The sequence below is a fragment of the Synchiropus splendidus genome, chromosome 6, assembly GCF_027744825.2.
Source record: "Synchiropus splendidus isolate RoL2022-P1 chromosome 6, RoL_Sspl_1.0, whole genome shotgun sequence".
NCBI classification, from domain to species: domain Eukaryota; kingdom Metazoa; phylum Chordata; class Actinopteri; order Syngnathiformes; family Callionymidae; genus Synchiropus; species Synchiropus splendidus.
Window position 1 is genome coordinate 10,843,250 of NC_071339.1, and position 26,547 is coordinate 10,869,796.

At 41.1% G+C, this 26,547-nt stretch overlaps 1 protein-coding gene across 2 annotated transcripts in view; it reads right to left on the minus strand.

Annotated features, from left to right (window-relative positions):
* Nucleotides 1-26,547, minus strand: part of LOC128760024 (plexin-A1-like) — a 153,187-nt gene that overhangs the window by 99,064 nt on the left and 27,576 nt on the right. For both annotated transcript variants that reach the window (XM_053866907.1, XM_053866906.1), the window contains exon 3: nt 14,562-14,744. In XM_053866907.1, coding sequence (XP_053722882.1) covers nt 14,562-14,744 — 183 coding nt within the window. The remainder of the gene's footprint in view (nt 1-14,561; nt 14,745-26,547) is intronic.

Here is a 26,547-nt window from a genome sequence, read left to right on the forward strand (position 1 = left end):
ACTTTTCATCAACGACTTCATCGGGTCTGCCAGTGAGATTGAGAGAAATCCCATCAACATTTTGCTCCCAGCATTCTTCCACACGCTACCTCGCCGGTTGCACGACTTTTTACCCCTAAAATGACATTACAAACGGCCTGTAGCCACAGCAGTCAGACAGAATTAAGAACACGGTTCCCACCACGTGATGAACAAATAACATTCAGACACCCACAACGCAATATGTAAAGCTATGACACACATGCACACACACACTTGCACGTTAAGTCAGTGTTGGAGTCAAGAAGTCCCGATGGGAGAAGCCACTTTGTGGAACATTTTACTCAATTTGCATTGCTGCTGGCTCGGTTTCTTTCTCCAAGGAGATGGGAATAAAGAAGTCAGGCGTGTTTATGACATGCTACACCACCGTTACCAAGATCAGCACAAAAATACCCTTTTTGCCACACTTGACTATGATATAAAAGTCATGTATTCCATACACCAAAGAAGGCAAATGGATTACAAACTATAGGGTATTCACTTTGTACACCTGGGTGAAAAACAACACTTTTTGAGCACTCTAATGTACAATAATTTCAGGACTATAAAGTGGTACCTTAATATTAGCCAAACCCACTAAGTGTAAGAAGGAAAATAGATCTTGTTCATACATGAGCCGCACCGGTCTTTAAGCCGTGGGTGCACTGGTGCTGTCTGCGCCATAGAAAGGACAGTGGTGCACCAGGCTTAAAAATGCATGAGGAGCGCTTCTAAACTAGTTTTGAAAACAGTGTCCAGTATCGAGACTGACTCATGAAACAAACTAGGCAATGTTCTGAACTTGAATCATCAACTCGTTACATCATTTATTTACATTAAAGTGCTCAAAAAGCGCCATTTTCATGTGTCCGACACCACAGCCGGTCCCAGCTGCTGCTTCTTGTCTCCGGCTTGGGCGAAAACAGTGCATTTTGAGCACTTTACGGTAAATAAAATGCCTGTGATTTCATTGGTTTGATGTGACGACACTCAGCTTTTTGGCAGCGCGACACTCTTTAGCCTGTAAATTTCCATATATTAGCCGAGTCGTATCAGGCGCAGGGTTCAGACAGCAAGGAAAATAAAGCGACCTATAGTCCGGAAATTACTTTAAAAATGTGATAAAAAATAAATGGCGGCATGGTTTAGAGTTCAGAAGTTTGTTTCATGAATCAGTCTCAATGCTGAACCCTGTTCTGCCACCGCATAAACAGCACCTGGTGGTTATAGAACAGTGCCAGCTATGTATGAACAAACTCCATTTTCCTTCTTGAAAATCGATTCAGGTGGTCCAGGCACACGAAAAAGCTCCAAAGACTATGTGAGTCAAAGTGATGTCCTCAACAGGAAACTGAACCACTGCAACTGACCTCTTTCTACCCAAATGGAACTGGGCTCCACTCTGGTCTCTGGAGGCCTGAACTCTGCACCACGGTTATAAATAAAGAATTTGGATTGAGGATTATGACGTCATAATAGATAAAAACAAGAGGCTAGATTAAAAAACGGAATGCATCCAAACATTTCTTTATTATGACGGCAAAAAAAGAGGAATGACCTCATATTTTTTTCATGAAGCAAATTCTTTGCATCTTAAATAATTTTCTACAACAACAGTCGAAAATGAGAGTAAGATGGAACAAAGTGTGCCACTTAGTGCAAATTAACTTTATCTAGCAGCATCTTTTTGTCTCGCAAACACTTCACTGGCAGCTGCAACCTTGACCCTCTTGCTTCTTCACTCCACTGAATCACTAAATGCAGCCATTCCTGCTCCCATAGGACCCATGATGGAGCTTTGGTCGCCTCCCAGCCACATTTATACCACTGGGCCAGTAATGAAACTATGGATTTTCCATCGTCGTGCTGACACTAATTGCCTGTTTGCTGTGCATCCGATCTCTGCAGCAATATTCTGTACAGTATGTGGAGGGGAAATTCCCCTCTCATAAGCTTTACTGATTTTTTTTTTCTTCTTTCAAATCCTTCAGCCATGGTTCATAGGCTTTACAGTAATAAATATGTACGACAGGTATTGACTCGGTAGCTTAAAGGCACACCGTTAGATTGAAGAATTCAGTGTGTGTGCACGCTGTTCCATCTTTTCCGCCCCGGACTATGACGTCGACCTCAATAAGAAATATTGTCGACTGTGAGATATGTCATGCAAACACATATAGGATTAATGCATGCTTGTCCAGTTGAATTGGTTAGCGAGCCAAGTCCACACAGTTGTGTTGACTCAACATTATTTATAGATGTCTTCAAACTCATGATTTGCTCCAGAATATCTGTATTTTCTATGACATATTCCCGGGATAGGCTCACAGGGGGAACCAAGGCTCCACTCCATTGCAGGGCACATGAAGACAGACAGCCAGGAAACGCAACCACACACAACATTTTTCTGTCTTGTCTAAGATCTATTCCTGTTTTCTTCCAGAGCAAAGTCATACATGCATCGTGATTTTTTTTTCATTATCTAAGATATTAACCAGTCCCTGCAGGGGATGGCGATGTCGCAATCTCAACTATGAAAACCAAATTCTTACCAAGTCCATTGATTTCAGCAAGGCGCTTCAATTTTGTCCAATCACCGCAACTTTCCTGCCAATTCCATCTATCACTTTAGTCTCCTTTCGCTCTTTGCAGCACGTGCAGCATCATATTCCCTCCCTCCTTGTTGAGATGCAGTCATGTGCGACACCAAACACTCACGTTTGCCCAGAAATATTGCTGGCAAATGTCGTGATTCGCACGTGAGCAATTCTGAATATATTTATAATGTATCATCATGTCCAAATTTCCATGGTTGAAATGCAGAACAGACTGAACTAAAAAGCAGAACTTGCTACTGCAGCCTGCCGTCACCCAAACACTATACGGGGCGGACGTAAACAAACATGGCTAACCACGAGATCCATCTCTCTCCACGCTATTTCTGAAAGTCAACATCACGACCCTGTGGTACATATCAGCAGTTACTGTTTAAATTGTGTGCAATAAAGAGCCGCTGAACAACTCGCACACGCAACCATTCCCCACCACCGTAACAGAACAGCGAACGCTCACTACATGGCGTCAGCCCAGAAACTACTCACGGATTATCATCATAAAAAAGATGCTCTAATTTTATCATCATTTTCTATTTAGCATGAACATTTATGTCTTAATATTATGCAAATAAAGCATATTTGGTTAAAATTATTCCAGCCTGAAAATTAATGATAGCGACTTTCAAAAATTCAAAAATACTTGTATACCAGCATTATTGACAGCATCAAAAATGAGGCAAAATCCTGGACAGAGTGCAATGTGAGGTCGCAGCTCAAGTCTGTAAATGATGTATTTACTGTACTCATTAACAAACAGGGAGGTGTGAACACTGTAATTTAAGTGAGGCTGATCTAAATTAGCTGCAAACAATTCCCAAGGAGGCTCTCGTCCTTGCGACAAGGCTCATGTGCTGACGGAATGAGCGCATCTCGGGGCGCGGTAAATGACCACACATCCAATCGTTTCTGTTTATCTCCACTGCTTCAGCCTTGTTCGTCCTCGCACCAACAACGCAGTCGCACACGGGCATGCATGTGTGTGTGTGTGTGAGTGCAGCATCCACATGGGTAAACATGACCTACAAGCCCACTTTATTTTCTACCCCAGCTGAAGTCATGCTCTCTGCAACATTCAGCAGCAATGGCTGTTGCAACAGCATGTAGCACAAATATCAAAGCTCTATACGATTCCCTATCTGCCTCAGCCATCCTATTCCACTCTACTGCAAGCCAAGCACGCCCTGACTACTGTTGCCACGGCAACCCAGAAGCAGGCCTGCCACTGGGGGATTTAGAGACAACTTGTGTTATTGGAGTCTTATTATTGGGTGTGTGCTCATGTGTGTCAGGCAGGACCGTGTTTATTCTCTTCAAAAAAGAAAATATTTTCTGAATAATACTAAAATGAGCTTCCCAGAGTGCATTGTGGAAGGTTTTACACATGCATCTTAGCAGAGAAAACACCGCCAAGATATTGAAGGATTATAAAAAATATAAAAATTAAAATAATTCTCTGTCCTCAAATTTGGCAGGAAAAGAATGCATAGTCTCCTTCTTAGAATGAGAAGAGTGCACAACTATAAGGCATTTAATGTGCTCTGGGAACCTCCCACATTTGCATGCCAATAAATCCCAAATACATGAAAGCAAAAAACATTGTCTAAATGTTCATTGGTGACATCTATTAGCTAATGTTCCTCTCTTCATTCTCAGTGGGACCCAAATGCACGCCATCTGTCCTGGACCTATCCATTCCAAGGTTATCAGTAATCCAATAGGTTTCCCTGGAAGAAGGAAGCTTTCCAGAGGCACACTCAATATCCTGTGTACAGAAACATGGGGAAAGAATTTCGTCCGTGATACAGACTTTGTTCTCTTCCTGTCCTTCTCTGTTGACAGGATGAATGGATCACTTCCACCGGCAGCAGTGTTCAAATATGAGCTGGCTTCCTTTTTTATAACACATAAAAGACATGGTGGGAACTTTGCCACAAAGTATGACCACTATAAATGTGTGGCCAGCTTGCTTTTAATTGTACTTCAGACACGAGAAACAGTTGAGATTTGCATAATGAGGATATTTAGAAGGAATTTATGTTTATCAATGTAGTTTTAAGCACGTTCGATCAAGAAAATGTTAAACAATGACATACAGAGAATCGACTGATTGATGATTTTATTTGATGAACCGCAGATCTGAGTTGGAAAGCGCAGTGAAACTAAACATAGAGTTCAAATGCCAGGTTCGGCTCCTGGACAGGCAATTTTCACCATTGCCCGATCCCACTTTACGATCAGTACATTACTGAATATAACAGAGAGACATAAGTCCCAATCGTAATAACTCCTAAAAACATACTTTACCCCCTGAGACTCTGTGTCCTCATACAAAGTCATTACATTTGCCTTTCAGCTCAGTGATACTTTTTTACAGACCCATAAGCCACAAAAATGAACATGAGCTGCACCATCATGTAGTGACAAAATCCTACCCATTTCAGGGGTGACAAGAGTTTTACACTGGCCATCGATCCAAATATTTGGAAAGGAACAGTGGAGTCAGACAGAAAGCAGGCCAAGCATATAAAATGCTGCTTCTTGTTTTATTTGGCATCAAAGTCTGACACAAGTACATATGTATTCGTAAAGTGTATAATATAGTAATAACACTTGTGAGGAAAAAAATTGCAGGGACTTTTTTGTGAATATTTATATTTATATTCATCATGAAAGGTAAATCTCCAATCAGCAGCGGTCCGTCTCTTCCGGCCGGGATGAGCAACTTGTGTGAGTAACAGACCTTAGTCATTTTTTTAGGCTTTTTCTGTGAAAAACACCATGTTCATGTCCACCTCCATGATGGGTATGTGTTATCCATTTGTTTCAATCAGTTGACCATCTGTATATAGAAACACTCAAACTCATTTACAAGTAGCTTAATCCTGACTTAGTTCTGGTGTCCACTTTTAGGGCATTTGTCTCTGCAGCACCTATGATGCTGCTACTCTGGCTAGACTATCTTGTCTCTGTCGTTACACCCTACCTGGACCCTCCCTTTCACCTTTACGGTGACTGCCCATTAATCTGGTTGATGGACCCACAGTGCACTGTTCCGCCAGTGTCATTCACATAATAAACCATCTCCAATAATGACTAACAAATTACTATAACAGCAGTTAGTGGCGCCCACAAAAAACATTTCCTTAATTCTTGCCCCCTCTATTCACCGCATTGAATAAGAGCGTGTGTAACAACTGTGTGTCGCCTGCTTGTCTCTCGGGAGCCTTGCTGTGGTGCTTTAATTAGCTTAATCCACCTGCAACACATGGATGGAGGTGAGGGGTGTGTTGATGGTGGAAGGAGAGGTTGGCACAAAGGAGGGGTTTACAACCAATAACGCTTCTCCCGCTGCCATTTGTGGCACACACCTTCATCTAGGATGTTGGCAACCAAAATAGCTGGCAAGACCTCGGTGAGACCCCGGTGAGCGTGAAAAAAACGCTCAGAAATGGCCTCATGTTCTGCAGGAGACTATCCAAAATAATTTCCAAAGAGACTCCATACTGAAGCGATGAATGTGTGGGGTGGTTGGGTGTGTCAGTCTACCGTGGCTCGCCAGCCAGGGGGAATCCTGATGGGAGGGTAAATAAGTTGGAAATATGTTGGGAGGAGGACAGAGTGGAGTGTGGAGAGAGTCACTGGGGAGATGTGGGCGTCTGATAAGAAAGGCACAAAAGGAAGACTCACAAACAAATGCTAGCCTTGGGAATAGATGCAATCAGCTCAGTCAGTCGGCTAATGACTAATTCCATTGAGGGGAAAAAGAGGAGCAGAAAGTGAGAGGCAATGGTGTGAGTGAATCAAAGAGAAAAACAGAGACAGACTACGACTAGAGCCAAGAAGAACAAGAGCTGGAGAGAGAAGAGGCAAGGATGCATGCATGACTAATTAAAGACTCCGTCAGTTTAAAGCATTTCAACCAAAGAGGATGAATAAATATTTCACCAGGAAGAGGAGACTATGAGCTCTTTCTGTCTCTCATACTTAAGAGATCTGTGATGGGTGAGCGAAGGAGATGAAGAGGAAAAAGGTGAAGAAGAAATTACCATCTGCCACCAAGTGACACACTGCGTCCAGTCAGCCTTCTCTTAAATGCCTAATTCCTCAGTTTGTAGATCTTAACAGATGGAAATGGGTGAGCTGACCTTGTCGCTACACCAATAATGGACCCATTATCTGTTTTTCTGCTCGCAAACATTCAAAAAAAGGGACTGATCCACAGCTGAAACAATAGTTACATTTAATTACCATTATCTCCACGGTGTAATTAACTTTCCAACACCAGAACTAACAGCTAATGAGCCAAATAAAATAACTTTGTTTATTTGATGTCACTGCATTGCTTAAAGATTACTGAGAGGACATTCCAGGTGGGTCGTCGAGGGACTCTCAAACAAGCCATAGACTAACAGGATTAACTAAGGATAGGGCAGCTGGGGTTAGCAGCGATCGGAAGGCCGGTGGCCTGAAATCTGTCTAGCTGGGGGGCAAAATATCCAGCCAGCAACAAGTCTAAGAAAACATTTGGCAAATCTAGTCGCCATAGGGGGTGTGGAAGGGCGGGGCTTAGAGGATAATTAGTCAGACCTGGACATGCTACCATGCTGTGTGAGAGGGATCACGGTGAGCTTTTCATTTGAGTTGTTGACATGTGTGCGTCTGTTTTGGGTATTTCAATTACTATTTCAATGTATTTCTACATGCACATGTTCCTGCAATTCATTTCAAAGCAACAAGCAATAGGAAGGTAAACCTACTACAGATGGCTTCCATCGCAGTGTGAGATGTCTTGCATTGTCCACCTGATAATAACTGATTTTTACTCTGCACGTGACGTAATGAAGATAGAGATGTGCCTGTCATATTTTATTTACTTCTTCTTAGCCAAGGCAGCAGCTGCTGGTGCCAATAGCTAGCTAGAGATAGAGGAAAGTGGACACGTGTGCCTCCGCTAGTCTTCGAGATACTGGCTCCTTTGGGCCAAAAGGTAATCTGTACCAACTGTGCTACTCATGTCTAACCCTCTGGACGCGGGGCGTCACACTGGGAGATGGTGGCCGACATACCTGTGAGAATATGTTGACTTTGGCCTGCTATCTTCAGATATGGCAGGCTGTTTGAGATCTATGCTTTGGAGTATTTTTTAGTATATCTGTATTGCATTAAACAAATATTACGAGATGCACCCCAACAATCTCGTTGCCACTGATCAAGGAGGTTATTCTCCAAGATAGTAATATATCGTGTGATCACATGCCATTGAAATGGACACGATTGAGGTGGTTTCCGGCGTCTCTGAATTGGAGATGTCATCATTAAATGAAGTGAAAGGAGCATAGGAGGGTGACGCGGCGGAGCAACCGTTGTGAAGAGACAATTGAGGAGCACAGCGCAACACAGAGACAAAAAAAGTCTAGATGAGAAGCTCCACAATGTTGCAGCCAGCCAAATACCATCTATGGCTGAGAAGTCAGAACTTGTCCATCATCCTGAAAAGAGCTATATGGAAAGCAAATAAATGATTGGAAAAAAGAAGTATCGAGGTCATTTAAATGACTGCCAGAGCTGACCTAGAAGTGGCCCTACTTCAGTCATGCGGTTTGCATTCTTCTAATCTTACTGTAAAAAAGGCTTCTTGGCCAACACATTTATTATTAATCTCCTTCGCTTCCCTGCCATCTTCACTTCTCACAGCTTATCCTACATATCTCCTTTCTCATCAGTCCTCACTTTGCCTCATTAACCCATGCAAGCAGCAAATCAGGAGGCGTCCTGGAAAGAGCACAATACGGAGCCGCAGCACAGTCTGAGCAGAACTGTAATAGCACTGACATAATCGGGACCAAAATGTCCTTAAAAAAAGTCATTAGCTATGTGAGGCTAGTGTGAGGATAATGCGACTTGAGTTAAAATGAGATGAGCTCTCGATTGTTAAGAGTGAGCGGTAATGGCGCTGATCTGAGGTATTAATAATTGATCATGTGGCAAGCTAGTCCTATTGTAACATTGAGTGTCTGATACTTATTAGAGACAGTCAAGAGATATGGATCACTGCGCCAGTTGACGCCCTGGTTGGGAAGAGGTCTACCATTAGAGACTTTAATGAGTCCAAGTGGGCGGGTCCATGTGTGTGTGCGCGCGCGTGTGCATGTGCCTGTGAATTGGAAGTGTGGTGCTAAATGTAAAAGGATCCTCATTAACGACCAACATAGTGTTTCAACCCATTTTCAGATGTGAAACAGCGCGCGTGTGTGTGCAGCTACATTCACGTGACGTGCATGTGTTTCAGTGTCTATACACGTGCACTCTGCTTCTCTTTAAAGAGGAAAAAATGATTAGAGAAAAATAGCGAACACTGGATCTCGACTCAACACAAAGCCCATCTATTATCAAGAAGGAGAATCTTTGATCACAGGAGGAGACAGAGAGACGATGTAGAAAGAGAATAGACGAGTGTCAGATAAAACAAAGAAAACGGGAAGGAGGAAGTGAAAGTGAGGAAGTGACTCTTCCACTTATTCATCAACATGCTTGCATGAAGGCTGCAGCGATATTGATGGCTAACAGGAATTTGACTTTTTCTGCAACTTAAAATATAAGCCATCTATCTTTCTTCTGCGTTATATGTCTCAGTTGAAATATACGGTTCAGTCAAAGAATTCTTTGCTATTCACCCCGTAACCATAATTACAAATGTCTGCCAGTTTTGAGAAAGGCAACACACCACTATCATGACTGCAGTGAAAGACATCCCTCAAAGAATCTAAAAACTGTCTTAAACACATTTGGTGAACTGAATTTCACTGACAGAATATGCTTTAATTTTGACATGAAACTCTTCTTTCGCCTTCTGTCAAAAAAAAAAGTGGCATTCTCGACTCAAATGTTTTTCTTGAGCCGCGTGTGTTTCAGGTAAGTGACATATGTGCCTCACTAAGCCAGGACAGTCATCTCCCTGATGCCACTTCACTGCTTTTCATTCATTAGATCTACAGCCAACACATTTGGCACTCTTGAAGTTAGTCAAAAGCTCACTTGCCCATTGCACCTGCTCATCTCTACGGAGCAAAACTTTGTGCCCAATATATTACAATAGCTGACATCTAAATAAAGCATTATTATAGGGTTTCTGCTACATATAAACAATGGCAGCACACAAATGAGAACTGCCATGCCTTCAGAATAATGATGTTCCTGTAAAGGCGAAATCTCAAGGGATCAAATGTGATAAAGGGGACAAATCAAAACAAGCAAAAATGCACAAAGCATCCTAGAGGTCGACATGATTGTAGTAATTATAGTGAAAAATCCAAAAAGAAATAACTTGATGACAGAAACATGTCAGTTGCACTTGACTTAAGTCAACCATCCTGTCAGATGAATGAAGTGACAGACCAGGTGAAGATGGCTGCAGGTGGTTTTTGTCCACCGCAGTTCAAAAACCATCCTGGTGAAAAACATGTACTGTATCGAGTTTATAAATTTGCGTTGAATTTTACCATATACATCGTTGTTTGAACAACATTCCACAGTAAGTGTTTCGCAGCAGTACAAACACAAACTCAACAAAGTTACATTCAAAAATTGCACACTGCCATTAAGCGTCATGGTATCGGCAGCCATTTTATGAGTATCACTGTAAAATAAAAGGCTGAAACCCAGTGTACAGCGTAATTACTACTAGTCTTGAAAAAATGGGATGCCACGAAGGCTTCATTGCAATGTCAATCAACGACGACACAAATAGTTCCAGATCAAAATGAATTAACCTGGGTCATTCACCTCAATGTTTTCCAAAAGACATACCAGCAAATGGAAGACATGATTTGGGTTGGCAATAGCAAGATAATTAATATCCACATGCTTGAACAGGAAGCTGAATGCACGCAAAGGCAGATGCATTTCAAAAATGAATAAGCCACACAACTAAAAGACATGATGGTGAAGTCAAGCGTGGTTAAGCGCAGTCGTCTTCACATGAGGCCGCAACATTCCTACTCAGTAAAATTTTGACGTAAAGCAACGCATCTTGGAAGTCTGAGAAAGGATGCAAATAAGAGTTTTAATCCTTTCATCAAACTGCCCTGCTCTCACCCTCTCACTGTTGTAAACGTGGGAGATCGCATGCAGTCGTGTGAACTAATGACCGTAGGCTTGAAGACGCCTGCACAAAGCGAGCCTCTGTGCAGCTGCCCCGGCCAAACAACTCGTGGCTCGACTGGCTGAGCCAGACGATTACACACGCACACAAGAGCACTTTACACACACATTTTCTTCACTGATTTCCCATCAAGTAATTGTGCTTTAACCACCTCATTTAAAAGAGAGCACACAGAAGTGTGACACAGTGTCACAAGACCTCAGTCTTTGAAGGGTTGACCTGGGAACCAGAAGTTCAACGCAGGTTCAGTCCCTACAGACCAATTTGTGGCAATAGACGGAGTTGGGGAAATAAATAGAAACAGAAATGGGCTTCCTGAGGGACAGTGGAAGCATAACGCTCTGCTTTTACTGCCAATTAAAAAATGTTCTGACTGCAAAGTTATGAAAACTAGATTTCTCTATAAATAAAATTATTATATAATTTAAGACTGGTTGTGGTGTGGCATTGCCAAGAGTAACAGCTCAACATGCTTCCCATGTATTTATTTTTATACATATTCCATCGATTGTTGACATTTATTTTCCTGACAAACACTTCAGCTAAATATGCTTTATCAACTACTGCTGGGACTCTCCCGCGTGAATATATTAACGCCTTTAAATGCAGTTTTAGTCAAAAAACAAGCATTCGTGGCACCATTTTTTCCCCATTAATCACCCACCTTCTATTCCCTCGTGTCTACATCAGGAAAAATCCAGTGGGTTAAAAATAAATAACATTTTTCTACTGAAGAATCAGCCCTTTTATCTGTACAGAATATCCATTAAGGAATAAGAAACCCACAAAAGGAGTAGAGTTTTTAAAACTGTTCATGAATTTGGAGGTCACTTGAAGAGCAAAATGGTTGAAGGCTGAACTCTGGATATAAAGAGTGGACCTTGGCCCTCCATTTTCCTCCCACAATGCACAAGATACAGATGCACAAAGTGATGGCTGTAGAGAGTCTTCCTCCGGTTGCCTGTATCTGATCACCCATGTGATAGACAGGGCTCCACCTCAGTCACTCTGACGTTACGAAATAAGCTGGAGAAAATGTTTTTCTTACATATGGACGAAAACTTTTTCATCATAAAGGGTCACTCTGCATGTAAAGGGATGGATTATACTCAGAACTTAAATTTCCTAAAGGAGAGTGATGATTTTGAAATACTGAATAGTAATGGCAGCTAATTCTGACATTTATTGGAGCCCATTAATTTGCGCGCTTAACTGCTCATCTAATTTTACATTTATGCACACTTGAAAGGAAATCTGCTGAAACTCGAGGGTTTCTGCCACCAAAAGAAATCTAGGATTATATCATTACAAAGCATTTTAGCATTCAACAGGCGCGATCATTTCTCTGTATTTCTTGATGAAGGACATGATTCATTTTATGTGAGAGAGGCACATGACTTGATTAAATGAGGAAGACTTAAATGACTAAATCACCTGAAGCTGACATGACCAGCTGGTCTACGATAACCTCATACACTGGATGCTCACTTGACAAATGGCCCATATTGCCAACAGTAACATGTTGTCAGTGTCAAACTTTGGTCCAGAATTCAAAGATTTTAGGGGAAAGAAATACATTTCTGTACGCCAGCATGGTTTTGATACACAATTTTCTTAATATCAGAGCAACATTCGCGCATAGAGTAACAACCTGAGAGGGAGGGAATCATGTGCTTGACTGTTTTTTTTGGGATTAAATCCTGCATTTCTGGTTGAGCTGAAGACATTTCAGAAATGAAGTAGCATGTGGGCTTGTACACTCAAGCGACAAGACCTAGCATAGCGGCGGCGCAGGATCTAGCACTGAATTGTGAAGTGTGGTTGCCATTTTTACTCATAACATCTAAGACTGACGTGTTGCTGTATGGAACGGACACAACAAACACATGGATGAACGGACAGCACAGTGAAAACTGTGTCAGACCTCCATCACATTACGATTCAGAGTTCAGCCCTACTTATGTGCCAGAACTGCAGCAAATCAAACATTGCTACAGTAGTGTTTGTAAAGGTAGGTGCTTGGCAGAAGAGACGTTTGATTCTGACTTCTCAAACATACAAAATAAACTAGAAAGAGTGAACATATTGATCTCAACAAGAGCAACGAAGAGCTGCCCGATGCTAGGCCCTTGACTGTGGTGGTATCCAGATGACACCTTGTTCATCACACAACTTGGCTGTATCAGGTTTCCCCTCTTTCCTTTCCTTGTACCGATTTGCCCTTAAAAACAAGAATCACTCTTCCACACCGAGTGTGATGCCAACAAAGTAGTTGGGGACAGTCTTGTGAAAGTGAGCCAAAGAAGAAGTGGTTTATAAATAGAGCCTGAATGCAAACTAATCAAGATAAACATTCCCCGTCGTGCCAAGAGAATAAAGTAGTAACATTCGAGATGCCCATGGCAAGGAGGAGAAAGCTGGCAAGCCGTTTCCCATCACAGAGCTAGTCAAGTGAGTGAGCTGAAGGGCTTCTGCCAGTTTGATACAGACTTCTGAAGTAGCAAAAGATGCTTTAGCGATGAGAGGAGATACAGAAGTAAACACCATTTGAGGGTAAAAATCATTTTAATAATAACGCAAAGTTGCTGGTTGAACTCAAAGTTAATTTAGTATTTACTGTGGTCTGCCATCCATACAATAACTCACTCCAGGAAATGTTGACCTAAAAAACTGTAGACAGCACATGAGGACGGTGATTATGGCGACTGAATCCATTATTACAGACTAGAAAATTCCCTTGCTGTTCCTCTTCATTTTCCCTTACCCTCCTCCTTATTAAGCTTTATTTTCTCATAGTCTTTAATTCTAGTCTGAGTGTTCCAGGGTTCATCATTTGAGTATAATTATAAGCCACAACGTCTGGTTGAGGTATATACAACCCATGCGAGACTGAAATGTGGCCAACACAGAGTATCTAGTTTTGGCAGAAACATGAGACTCCCAAACAAACAACATAGACAGCTAAACAACAAACAGCAGTGCAGTATTATTTCCCCCCACTGACTTTCTATACACGCAGAAGAATACACCGGGAATAGGAAATGCACAGACATGAGCAAAATAAATAAAGAAACTGTTGTCAAGCTAAGTGAATGGATGTCACTTTGACAAATGCACGGCACTGAATCTTAGTCAACACTGTATTGTTTGTCGTCTCTCATTCTCTAATAAACACACACACAGACACACAAATTCCTCCCAACACCAGCACAGGCGTTATTATGTTTCCTGAGACTGACAAACAGTGTGCAAGCAAAGTATGCATTAAACGTGGGGAAAGACACAACTGATTATATATTCAGAATTCTGAATAGATGGCAGGTTTTGAGCTACGCAGAGGAAACGGGGTGAATTCAAATGAACCTCCATTTACCCAACAAGCGTTTTCTCCCACATTCTCAAATATGAGACAGTTCTAAATCAATAACTATGCAACGCGCAGAATGGCATTTTACAAGCCAATTGTATAAATCTAGACCATTATTTTTAAAAGTAAATTACATATGATCACATGGACGAGTCCTGCTTGCACCCATTTATCACCATTTCCCAATCAGCAGCATCTCACTTCGCAGAAGATTAGCATTTTAGTGGGCATTAACTTGAGCTACACATAGAAAATTCAAATTAGTTGTATAAAAAAAAGATTAGATTGCCAGCCTTAAACAGTCATAAAAGAGAAACTACATTTTTAAACTTGACGCAGCAATTATAAGCATCAGCAGCTCAAAACAACAGGAAAAAAATTGGAAAAAAATTCTTACCTTTTTCAATTTGCCATTGCGTGTTCCGACGAACGCCACCGTGTTGCTGCGGTAGTCATAAGCTGCCACCGACGTCATGCCATCATCTTTATCGATAAAAAGTGGAATACCCTCGATGGTGCTGGTGCCCCCTAAGGGCTGGTTGAAGTCCTGGCCACAAAAGTTGTCATCAATCTGCAAAGGCTGGAGAGAGAGAGAGAGAGGAGAGTTGGATTTAGATCAGGAGAGGTGAAATAATTAGGGCCGTCAATAGATTAAAATGAATTGCATTAAAGAGGAGTTAAGCAGCGATTCACGGCAAATGAAGCCACCATTTCTAAATGTAGATTAAAGGAGGATGTAAAGCAGAGTGGCCAATAATGCTTCCATCATGCAAACATTTGTTTCATCCAACAACCCAGCATAACCGATACTGTCAAGAACATGCTGCAGAATAACCTCAGAGGCTCTGAAGAGGCTCGACAACATGCTAACAGCAGAACATCGGAAACACTATTGGCCACTCTGGAGAGCATCTTCCTTTGAGTTACATTTAGCACAGATACAACATATGGGATTCATTTGCTATTAACACGAGTTAACTCTGCTTTAATTGAGATTAAAATAATCTATTGACAGCATTACATACTATATCAAAAGTCATTTAATTTTTTCACTTAAAACAAGTGATGGCAGCAGTTTTACTCCTGTTTCCAATGTATGTGTTAAACACGAGATTTGGATAAATAAGGATGCACAGGAATACAATGTCCATCATTGATCCCATTTTTGTCAAACCAGCAGGAATATGTAGTGACCTAAAGACACGTCATTGGATTAAATTGTTAAGTTGATTTTCCGCCAATTCAATTAGGAGCCATTCATAAACACCACAAAAGATCTCCACCCGGCAAAAGTGTTCAGTCATGGCAGTGATGCAGGGGGCGGGAGGGGGCTATGTTGTAGACCATGTGACAATATCTGGAGCATTCCTGTGTCACGAAGGGACCATTGCCCCAGGCAATCCACTGACCCATATGATGTCTCAACCAGTCGGCTCTTATACATCTACTATATACAGCTGTCAGCGAGGTGGACGAGGCGGCCATCAAGATTAATAGTCTTTAAGCTAATACATAATCTAATACTCAAAACCTTCTGACAACTTAAAAATGACCCAAACTGACAGAGCAATTAATCATGCTTTAGACTGCACCACACCTAACATAAGGAAGTATATCTGCTGGGACTGGTACTGATGGTATCAGGAACACAGTGAATGTGTGTAATAGTGGGGAGTTAACGCTGGTGAACAGCCATGCTAAATGGGGGGCTTGTGTTCTCATGATTCACGTGTGTTTCAGCAGACACACTTGGCAAGTGTGTCAATGCCGGGGAGTAAATGACAGCGTCATCCACAGTGCTATCAGTACATTATCTAATTGATTCAGAAAAGAGAGATAACAGTGCCGGCCCCTCGCTCTCTCTGCTGGTCGGATTTGCCCAATTTTCCACATCGCCCAAATTCCAGCCTTCTTCTGGACAGCTGTCAATTGCCCTTCTGGTTTTCTTCACTAGTTCACAGGTTTAGCTTAAAAAAAACAACAACAACATAGACCTCTGTAACTGACAACAGATCACTAATCTGATACAATTTTCATTTTTCTGCTGTTCTTTCATGAAAAGAGACCACTTCAATACCTGTCCCTGTAAACCCCTTTCTATCTTCTACGGAGCAGGAGTTTCAGTTTCCACCTGTTATCCACTCAGTCACGTGAGAATCAACACCCCCGCAGTACTATGCGAATTTAAAGAGCCAATGTCTTTATAGAGTTATAGAGTTATAGAGAGTCTTTTTAGAGTGTTATAAAGAACGCTCACCAAAATTAATAACTTCGGAGACACGTTCACGGGTTATGACATATTGTTTTCACAGTAAGGTACGAATAAATTAATCAAAACATGGTGTTTAATTATGAAAATTTCCCATATTGGCCGATTTCATGTCTCAACGAGTGTGTCCACAGTGGTGCTGTGCGAAGCCCCACAGCCAGTGGGAATGGACAAATTGAAAACAATTTATTCTTTTTGTAAAACTTCTGTCCAGCTTGCAGGAAATTGGGGGTCAAAAGGGTAATTTGACCAAAATGGATGGAATCTTCCATCAAAATATGAACATGCCAGATAGCTGACATTGGACAGTGAATGGTAGAATCATATAACCCATCAACATTAATGGGCAATTGTGTGGTTTCACTATTGTTGAGCTTGGAACTTTTAACAGCATTATCTTAGGGTTGGTTTTAACACAGGTCTTTCACAGGAAACCAAAATGTATTTTTTATTTTTCTGTTTAAACTGTAAGAAACAAATTATTGGCATAATTATAATTCACCACTGTGGCACAAATTAAAGCAACGTTACATATGCACGAAGGTATAGACGTTGGAGTTACATTCATAATTCTGAATTTGTTCAGACCAAATCACCACCAACACCAAACAATTGGAGCAGGCAAGGCAAACCAAGTATAAAGGGTTAATTCATTTGCTACAGTGGAGTGTGGGAACTGTGGGAACCGTGGACACAGTGGGCCAAGAGAACCGCGCAAAAACATGTGCATAAGGCAACATATATAAATCCCTGCTTTACTCTCTGGGATATCGGAAGGTTTAGGCAGCTCGGAAAAGTATAGAAGGAAAGCATGTCCCTTGAGGTCAGGGACCATTTTAATAGACGCAACATTTTAGAGTGGGTTTGCCATTTAACTCTCTCCAGTGATCCCTCAGGAATTGAGGCTGATATTCAGTATGGAAATAATATTCCTCACAGTGGTCTCACCAGTGTAACTGACAGGAAACTGTTTTCTTTTTTTCTATTCATTTCTAGGAGTACTATAATGCGTGGTTTGAGCATATTAATATCGGTTTCCGATGCATGAGAAAAGTGAGGTGAGATAAAACCTGTTATAATGAACAAATGCTTTTATCATTTCAAATTACATTCTAATCATTAGTCACTTATGTAATATTGTATATACAACATAAGTGGAACAGATACTACATGTATTACAACAAAGATGAAATGTAGGAGAAGAAAAGTTGTCCCAATGATTGTTATAAAAAAAAAAAGGCTTGTTTGGGACAGAATGACGTCACACAGGCTCCACAACTGCTCTGACATTCGTCAACAAACTTTCAAAAAGCCATCAGTAATTATCATAAATAACTGTGTGGCCTTGTTAAGCAGTCAACCTTGTTTTGTGCTGATGGCTGACACTTTCCAACACATGAATATATTGCTCATCACTCACTGTATTCAATAAAGCCTTCTCTGGCTGACACAGAAGACTTGAAAGAGGTGCAGCCAAAATCATTCCTCTAACCAGTGCTGAAGTGACTGCACCCCATGATATACATAAAAATAATAAGAGCACAGCTTAAAGTCATCTACGGCGCACATGGGCAGGTTTTAAAGGTCAGAAACCTACCTGTGACCTACAGTATATACAAAGTATGAGGTATAAAGACATGCCACAGAACCAGGGTGGCTTGTGCAAACAACTCGGGGTCATAGGGGATCCTGGCTAACAGCCACTACTGTGGGGCTTCCAAGGGCGGGGCTGCTTTCAGGAAGCCTCGGCAGCTTCACACTGCAAAACCGTGAAATGCAGTCATTCATACAGCTGTGGGCTCGTGTGCATGCACATGACATCCCATAATAACACTGGTGTGTGCTCGGCAATCAGATGTTAAGGAAATGGCTTAAAACCAACACCATATTCAGCAAAAGCACACAATCCTGGCCAAGTTGTCCACAATCCCTTGCTTTCAGTAAGAATATAAACAACTGGTGTAGGATGACATGCACTATTTCGAAACAAAAAAAAGCCATTAAAGTCAAAATCCTAAATTACATCTGTAATGACAGGAGAAACAAGGCGCAAACAAGACAGTGATGGATGGTAGAGTCACTCATCATTCATCGGATCTCCTCAAAAGCTGATCTCAAATCGAACATGAAAGGGAATTTACGACAATACAACAGTGAAAATCTAACCTTTAAACCTGAGTACTAGTCAGTCAGACCCAGGAAACACTGACACAGACACGACAGGTGGCGCTAACACTCCTAATTCAGCGAGTTAAACTCGCTCCCTTCACATGACCAGGAGACTGGGCATTCTTCTACGCTCCAATGGAAATAAATTCCAATTTGCCAGTAATTTCCTTGATAGTAAACCAAAAATATATACTGACTTTTAAAGTAGTTTGACAATTTAATTTCCTGATGTACGAGTGAAGCTGACGACGGCGTTCTGGGTCAGGCTGGGTAATAAATAATCGAGAATCTCTGCAGAGGCAACAGACAACTGCAGGGCTCAGTAGGTAGCAGCTGAAAACATCAAGTGTGCAGTGCTGCTGGAAAACAAACACGCTTGAAGCAGACATTATCCGATTATCAATTTAAAGAGAACAGCTTTAGCTCTCTGCAAGAACTCAAACAGTTAAGTCTGACCAACACCTCATAGATCATGGTCAGCTATAAAAGTCATGTCAAAATGACATTCCTATGATAATTAGGGGTATTGACGACGTGCAGTCAGGAGCACCGAATCTTAGAAACACAACACTGTCAGTAAAAGCATCAGTGACAATGCGAGGACCCAGAGAGGGTTATTTGCCAGTCCTTAAAGGAATGATTCAGACACCAATTTTATTTTCAAATATTTAAGCGTTACTCATTATTATAATTTCTCTTGTATTTTGTAAGCCTTCTATTTACACGGTTTCTTATCCTATTTACTTTTAGTTTATTATGATTAATTACATGAATAAACACTCAACTAATGGTTATTTGTTCCCCGATCGAAAGTGTCACCATATAATAATAATATAACGTCATCCCTCTGGAAATGTACTTGCAAACATGTAAACAGGCTTTTAGCTAGAGGGCGTCTTGGGCATCCGGTGGGCGCCATAAACTGCAAAACATGAAAAAATGGACGGCGTCCAGCACTCAAAGCCGGATGCCCTGTTTCCTCAGCAGGACGCCCTAAATGTATTATTAGTGCCTGTATAATGCCCACCTTGTAGTGTCATCTCACTGGTTTATATTGAATTTTGTTTGTGATGACAGGAGGAAACCACAGATAAGTTCCAAACCATAAACAATTGTTCACAAAACTAACTCATTGCTTCCTAATCGGAGGAATATATGGCGCCTGCACGCCAACCTTTACATAGAATGAACACAGTGAAATGATAAATATTTGATCATAACTTGGAGTACTGTCCTTTTAGCCTGTAATAATAAAATAATAAATCATGATGGCATGATAGACACACAAATTCTGACTATATTTACTGAACAAAACAATGAGAAAGGTATTTGACTGCGTTCCACATTCGTGTAACACAGTAGTAATTTTGCTGTTGAACGCTCTCCAGGAAGACAGTGGAACATCAATGCGTTGGCGCCTCTACAGAGAACTGCTTCCAAAACCACACATTTAAACTGAAACACAAGACAGCAAAAGAACGCAGAAGATGTTTTCCTATTTACAAGAAAACAAACAAACGATTTGTATTGTTAAAGCCGAGTTCAACTGATGATAATGAAGTGTACACAAACCACCCACCCATAAACACACAGCGAGAGAGAGGCAGCAGATCAATATATAATTACACTCACAATTAGACAGAAGAAGACGCTAACTTCTCACAGTCACTTGTGGTGAGGTGACACGATATTTAAGCTCACACATGAATGCGTCCATCCATAATCACACACAACTGTCACAATCGGATGAGCCTCCATTAAAATATCAAACCAAAAAAAACAGAAAAAGTCAACCTGAAGGAAGAATTTAAGGCCTCCAGATCAGTGCATGTCTCTTGGCTCGACACGTCCACCCTGTCTATTAACTCTGTTCGTCGGCTCTGACTCAATTAATCAAACCTAATTACTTAAACGCATTTGCCGGTAGATCCCTTTAGCTTCAGTCCACAGAAAGAGAAGAGTTTAAATGAGAGCATAAGTGAGTTATACTCTTAACTTGACATTGTGGAGCAAACTAACTTGACTTGTCTGGGTGAAAAGCAAATGAGGCACAGAAAAAAACCTGAAAGTGTTTGAATCATGATAAAATTAATATGTAATGAGATACAGCAAGAATATAGTGTAAAGGAAATATTATACATGTTGAATTTTGGGGAATGGGGAGCTTTATTTAAAAAAAATTACATTTAAAAAATTGACATAGTTCTTATTGGATATGGGGTCAGTCAGTCAACAGTCATGTGGTTTCTCCACACTGGGCAATATATTGAGAGTTGACCCCTCTGACCCCAGCGACCACATACCAGCCGGCATGCCTAACATGAAATGAAGACACTTCAGATCGACTGGTTTGCTATGATTGATTGCATGATTGATGTACTAGTTGGTGTCAAAGATGAAAACTTCGCCATCCATCTGGTGCTGGACAGAAAGCACTGTGACACTTGAATAGTCTTCTGGTCGACTCAGTTGCTACTGGTGAGGAAGAAGAATGTCAGTACACACACACACACACACATATATACGTGTATATATATATATATATATATATACACGTATATATGTATATATATAAACGTATATATGTATATATATATATATATATGTGTGTGTGTGTGTGTGTACTGACATTCTTCTTCCTCACCAGTAGCATGTCTTCCCTTCGCATTTGAAGGGAAGACATGCAGGAAAAAAAAAAAAAAAAAAAAATATATATATATATATATATATATATATATATATATATATATATTTTTTTTTTTTTTTTTTTTTTTTTTTTTTTTTTCCTGCATGTCTTCCCTTCAAATGTGACCCCACTGAGAGCATGTGAAATCCTTATCAGTTAATTGTTTTGATTGTTGTGAGCAGTAGTAAATAAAACAATTTTACAGGACAGAAATATATAAATGAACTCAGCAGGGATGTTCTCCAACTGCATCATCACATTCCTGCACCTGTATCGGCCCTTCGAATGAGGATCGCTCTGAAGTTGTCTCTGGCATCCATAGAACTCACACATGGAAGTGACATGACAGCAAGGCAGGCTGGAGAATCGGACAGTGTGGTGGCCAGGTGACAAACCCTGATATCACGTGTGCTGAGGCCCAATGTTCTCCACTCTATCACTCCATCCTGTTATCCACCCTCTTCTCATGCTGTTCTTGGAAGAGGTGGTGAAAAATTTCTGGGGCTATTACTCTTTCTTTCAGCAGGCCCTCAGCACTATTCCGCTGAACCACTGCATCGCCTTCTACTTTCCCTCTCTGCATACCGTTCCCTCGTTTCCTCATCTTCTCAGCCTAAAATTACTACTCTTGTGTCACCTTTCCTTCCATTTCCTACTATGCTCTTGAACACTATGTTTAGGTTTGCAGCCACCATGCGAATGTTCCCTGCCGCCCACACAAGTTGGGACACGACAACAATAACACAAGAAAAGAATCTGAGCACGAAAGCACGACATGTTCCTGCTAAAAATATTTAACCATTCTATAGCCGCCTCAGTGGACTGTCAAGATCTCAAGCTAATTCACTTTTAAGCAACAGCTTTGACGCACTAGTGACACACCGCTAATTTAGTCCAAGGCCAAGGGAATAAAATGATCGGTCAACAAGTCAACATTAAAAATCAACATCAAATGACTATGATTAATTGAGACAGAATGCAGCCACAAAGTTCGCAAACACAGTTTAACACCATATTAATATCTTCCAAAGACTTGCGTCTATTTACTCAAGACCCTATTGAAGGTAATGAGTTTGCTTATGAATATCCCAAACAGGAGGCAAACACACAACCACACATAAACTGACCCAAGATTAAATGGTGCGTGTGTGTATTTATGAAGCCGTTGCTGTGTGCCCAAACGCGTGTTTACAGAAAACAGCCTCCATCTCACAGTGACTGTAAATGTTTCATCCTAATGACACCCAGAGGCTACAAATCATGAAGCAGTACAAGTCAAAACTCCACACGGGATCCTGACTAAGGTCTTGGCCATTAATCTCGCCAGAGTGACAAACAGCTGTGTCCCCTCCCTGCCCTCTACGGCGGACTGTCGCAGAGTCGAGCGTGGCATCTTCCCCACGCTGCTCCGCCGAGGGGCATCGCTTCATTGATTCATCAGAGGACAAGCCTCAAGCAAAAGATAATTCTATAACTCCTCTTTAAAATGTGAGCCTAACTATGATCTTTGTTAAAGAAAGAGTAATTGCTTTAAATAATAACATCGGGCAGGAGATGATTAAACATTCTTGTAGAAAAGCAAGAATAGAACCCAGTGTGTGATATATCTATCATTTGTTACTTAAGTTGATGTATTAGTCCACTTTAGACAATCTATTAATTTACTGTATTGAAGTGTACAACTTCTCTCCTGGTGTCGACCATCAAAGCCTCCTGTTTAAGAGCTCCAAAACCACGATTAACTAGTTAGTCTTACAGTTTATTTCACATGATTCTTGAGCAAGTCAGTCATCTCTTCGAGATTGCGAGCAGTCACATTCACATTCATAATTTCACCAACAGCGTACAGTATATAACAGACCACGGCAATCCAGTAGTCAAAGGCAAGTTAAGCGCTCACGGTTTAACCAATGAGGTTTCAGCTGAAACAAGCAACATCTGACTGATTACAGACCTAAGACACCTGTCCTCTAGATTGGTTGAAAAAAAAAAAACCTTCACCACTGCAGCCCACTAGTTCCCTCAGAAGGACGGAAAAGAAGGTGCGACGTCTGCGAAAGCTAACCTCAAGCAAGCATTGTCCGAACATAATCAACTTCTTGATAAATGTGTGTTTCGTTAACAACAAAAAAACCTCAAGATGAAGCGGAAAAACAAAGATGTTGAATTTCTGTCCCTTTCCTTTGCTATATTTCATGTATTCTTGACTTCTACGTCTTGTTTTACATCAGGGAAGCCATCTTGGATTATGATCTCAGGATGGTGAGATTTCTCACATCTTCCCCCCATCAAATCTAACTTTGTGGACAGAGCTGAGAATTTCCCAGTTCCATGTACACTTGTAAAGCCCACTCCCAGTATATAAGCTGGTCACTTCGTATACTAAAATACATGTTTCACATCGACTGAACATGGGTGCTCAAGCCAGGCTAAGCAAGAGGTTAGGATATTTTTTTCTGAGCACATCGCAGTCCAAGGGAAAACGCACTGACCTGTTCCCGTAAGAGAAACAAGAAAGACATCTATGCAAGTATGTCTCTTTTTTGTCAACAAGGGAGAAACAATAAGCTATTGAAGATTTTTATTTTGCCTCAAAGTATAAAATAGCACACAAAATATTGTTTTTAAATTAGCGGTGGACCGGGAGAAAACACACTCTATGGTTTTTATTCTCCTTCTCGCTTCAGTTTTGTCTAGGACTTTGAATAATGATAATATCATCAGTTGTCACAACATTAATGGAAGTGTAGGGTACATCTTTTATTGTACAAACGGTGTTTGGAGAAATATTCACTCTCTGAGCGTGATATTGGACTTAAATCAGAGGTCAGATTTGAGGCCCCATGTGCCACCTAATGTGGCTAGGGTCAGCAGTGAGCACTGACATCAGGGGCTGCTTTAGGGCAAGGAGGTAGATGTCATTAACCTAAAGGTTGACCCTTCAGCTTCACTGCTGTTGCCGGGTCAGCTCGTCTCCCAGGCCATTACATCACCACCGCCCACAGCTCCAACAAGCTGACCATCATCACTTTCTGTCCATTCGAGGAATATCACTACTGAATGAGCACATTACAAAAATACCAGAAGCTATAACAGAAAGAGTCAAGGTGAACTGTCAGAGTGACATTAAAATTATAACTCCTCAGACACCAGTCTTATATGACTTGCTGACATCAAAATACCTTTAAAGGTTGAAGGGGTATCAGTCCTCTGTATGTGTATGTTTAAAGGAGGATGGCACGCAATATGATGTTACAGTTCCAAATAAGTGTTTGACTTAAGTGTTGACAAAATAGATTTTGCTCTAGAAACAGCTGCTGGATCAAAATTTTGATGCAACTTTTTGATGGAAAACTTGTGCTGAACAATTCTGGTAGCTATAAATAAGAAATTCTTCTTTTGCACCAAATGCTATCATCCATGTGACGAAAGTGATTGAAAAAAAATAATAATAATAATCAAACTTTATAAACTGGAGTGAGACACAGTGCATTGGTGAAACAGAGATAGAAGGGGGATGGAGGTACAGGAGGTCTTAACAAGGCCACTATCATCATTTACACTGTCACAGAAAAACACACCTGAGGACAAAGCTAATGAAGGCCTAAGAAGAGCAGCGCTTCTTTTATATCCAGTAACCCAGTCCATTGAGCACAGAGCAGACTGAACTGCCACACAATGGCATGTTCTGCAAGAAATGGAGTGCGGTGACATTTGAAGGGAAAAAAAGTGTCTCTAAGTGGTCTTTTAATTTGGCTGTTTGAGAAGAGAAAATGGTGGCATGAATGATGGGAGGATTGAAAGCAGAGTGAGGAATGGGCTTTCTCAAACAGGTGGCCACAATCACATATGAATAAAATAAAAGCACGCAGCTGCATCCTGAAGATCGACGGAACTGAATAGAGAATGAAGGTCATACAGAATACCCACAGTATGTGAGCAGGTTAAAGAGAGAACCAGCCTGTGATGTTGTGTGTAGCCCTGTGAGGTCGACAGTTTGAGTTAGTGTGGATGTGTGTTGTTAATACATGCAGGGCCATGCTCAGTGGATCAGTTAGTAAAGAACCAAGTCAAGCTGATTCTATCCCTGAGGATCTAACACTGCAGAGAAACCAACCTCTTACTGGGGTTTGTGCATGTTTGAATGACTTCTGAGTGACATTTCACAAATCCAGGGCTGTGGTCTAATGATGTCCCCAGCCTGACTAAATCAAAGAACCAAGGGGTTGCAGCGAGATGTGAATAGGAGAGGGAAAAAAAACTACCAAACAAGTGAGAAACACACAACCAGCTGGTGTAAAGGCTAGTAGGGTGATCAAAATTCCTCTTCTCTGCCTTTTCCTACCATCGAATGTTCGCCAAAATAAGCTTGTTTTCATCTCTTTTAGCACAACAAACCAAAACCAAAGTCATTTACAAGATTAAATAGAAACATTAAAAACAGCAGTATTTCATAAAGTCAGTCATATAGTCATTAGGGAGGTCTCGATACTACTTTATTGGTGACTAAGCATGAGTACTTGCTAATAGAGTACTGATACAAAGCACAGTCTCTGGAACTACTAATGTCATTGAATGTTGAATGCGTCTCCACAATGCTTTATTATGGCATGTGCTCCGATTCACATCACTTTTCATTGTATAGTTCCAGCCTGAAAGATCCTTGGTGGTGGGCGGAGCTCCGTAAAAAATAGAACCGTTGCCGATTTGAAGTGGAGCCAAGGTCCGCCACCGTGCTGAACATCAGGGAGTGTCTACCTGCCACCCACCCTCATTAGTTTGAGAGTTGACAGCACAGTAAAAACCTGCAACGCAATGAACCCACAGAATATAGCAAGGGAACACTGTAGTAGGTATCAGGTGCTGAGGTGGGCAATATATGATGAATACCATTGCTGCAAAAAAGGCTGGTACTGGTAGTACTAGTACTGGTATAAGTCTCAAGACATCCCAGATGGTCATCAATACCCTTGGTTTAGGTTGTAAAGTACCTTTTCAGACCAGGCAAAAAAATGTCAACAGTCTTGAAAAAAAATGAAGCAAGTATTTGCATTGCTGAGGTATCCCTTTTCTCTTTGTCATCACTACTTTCAGTGAGAGCTGTTTTGGCAGCAAATATCTAATCCAGCCCCAGGCAACTTCCTGGCTCGCACAAACTCCAACACCCCTGAACACCTTTTTATATTTTTATCAGCAATGCTATCTACCATTGCAGTAAAAAAAAAAGTTGGATGTGTGGATTTTCAAGTGGAAAACGTG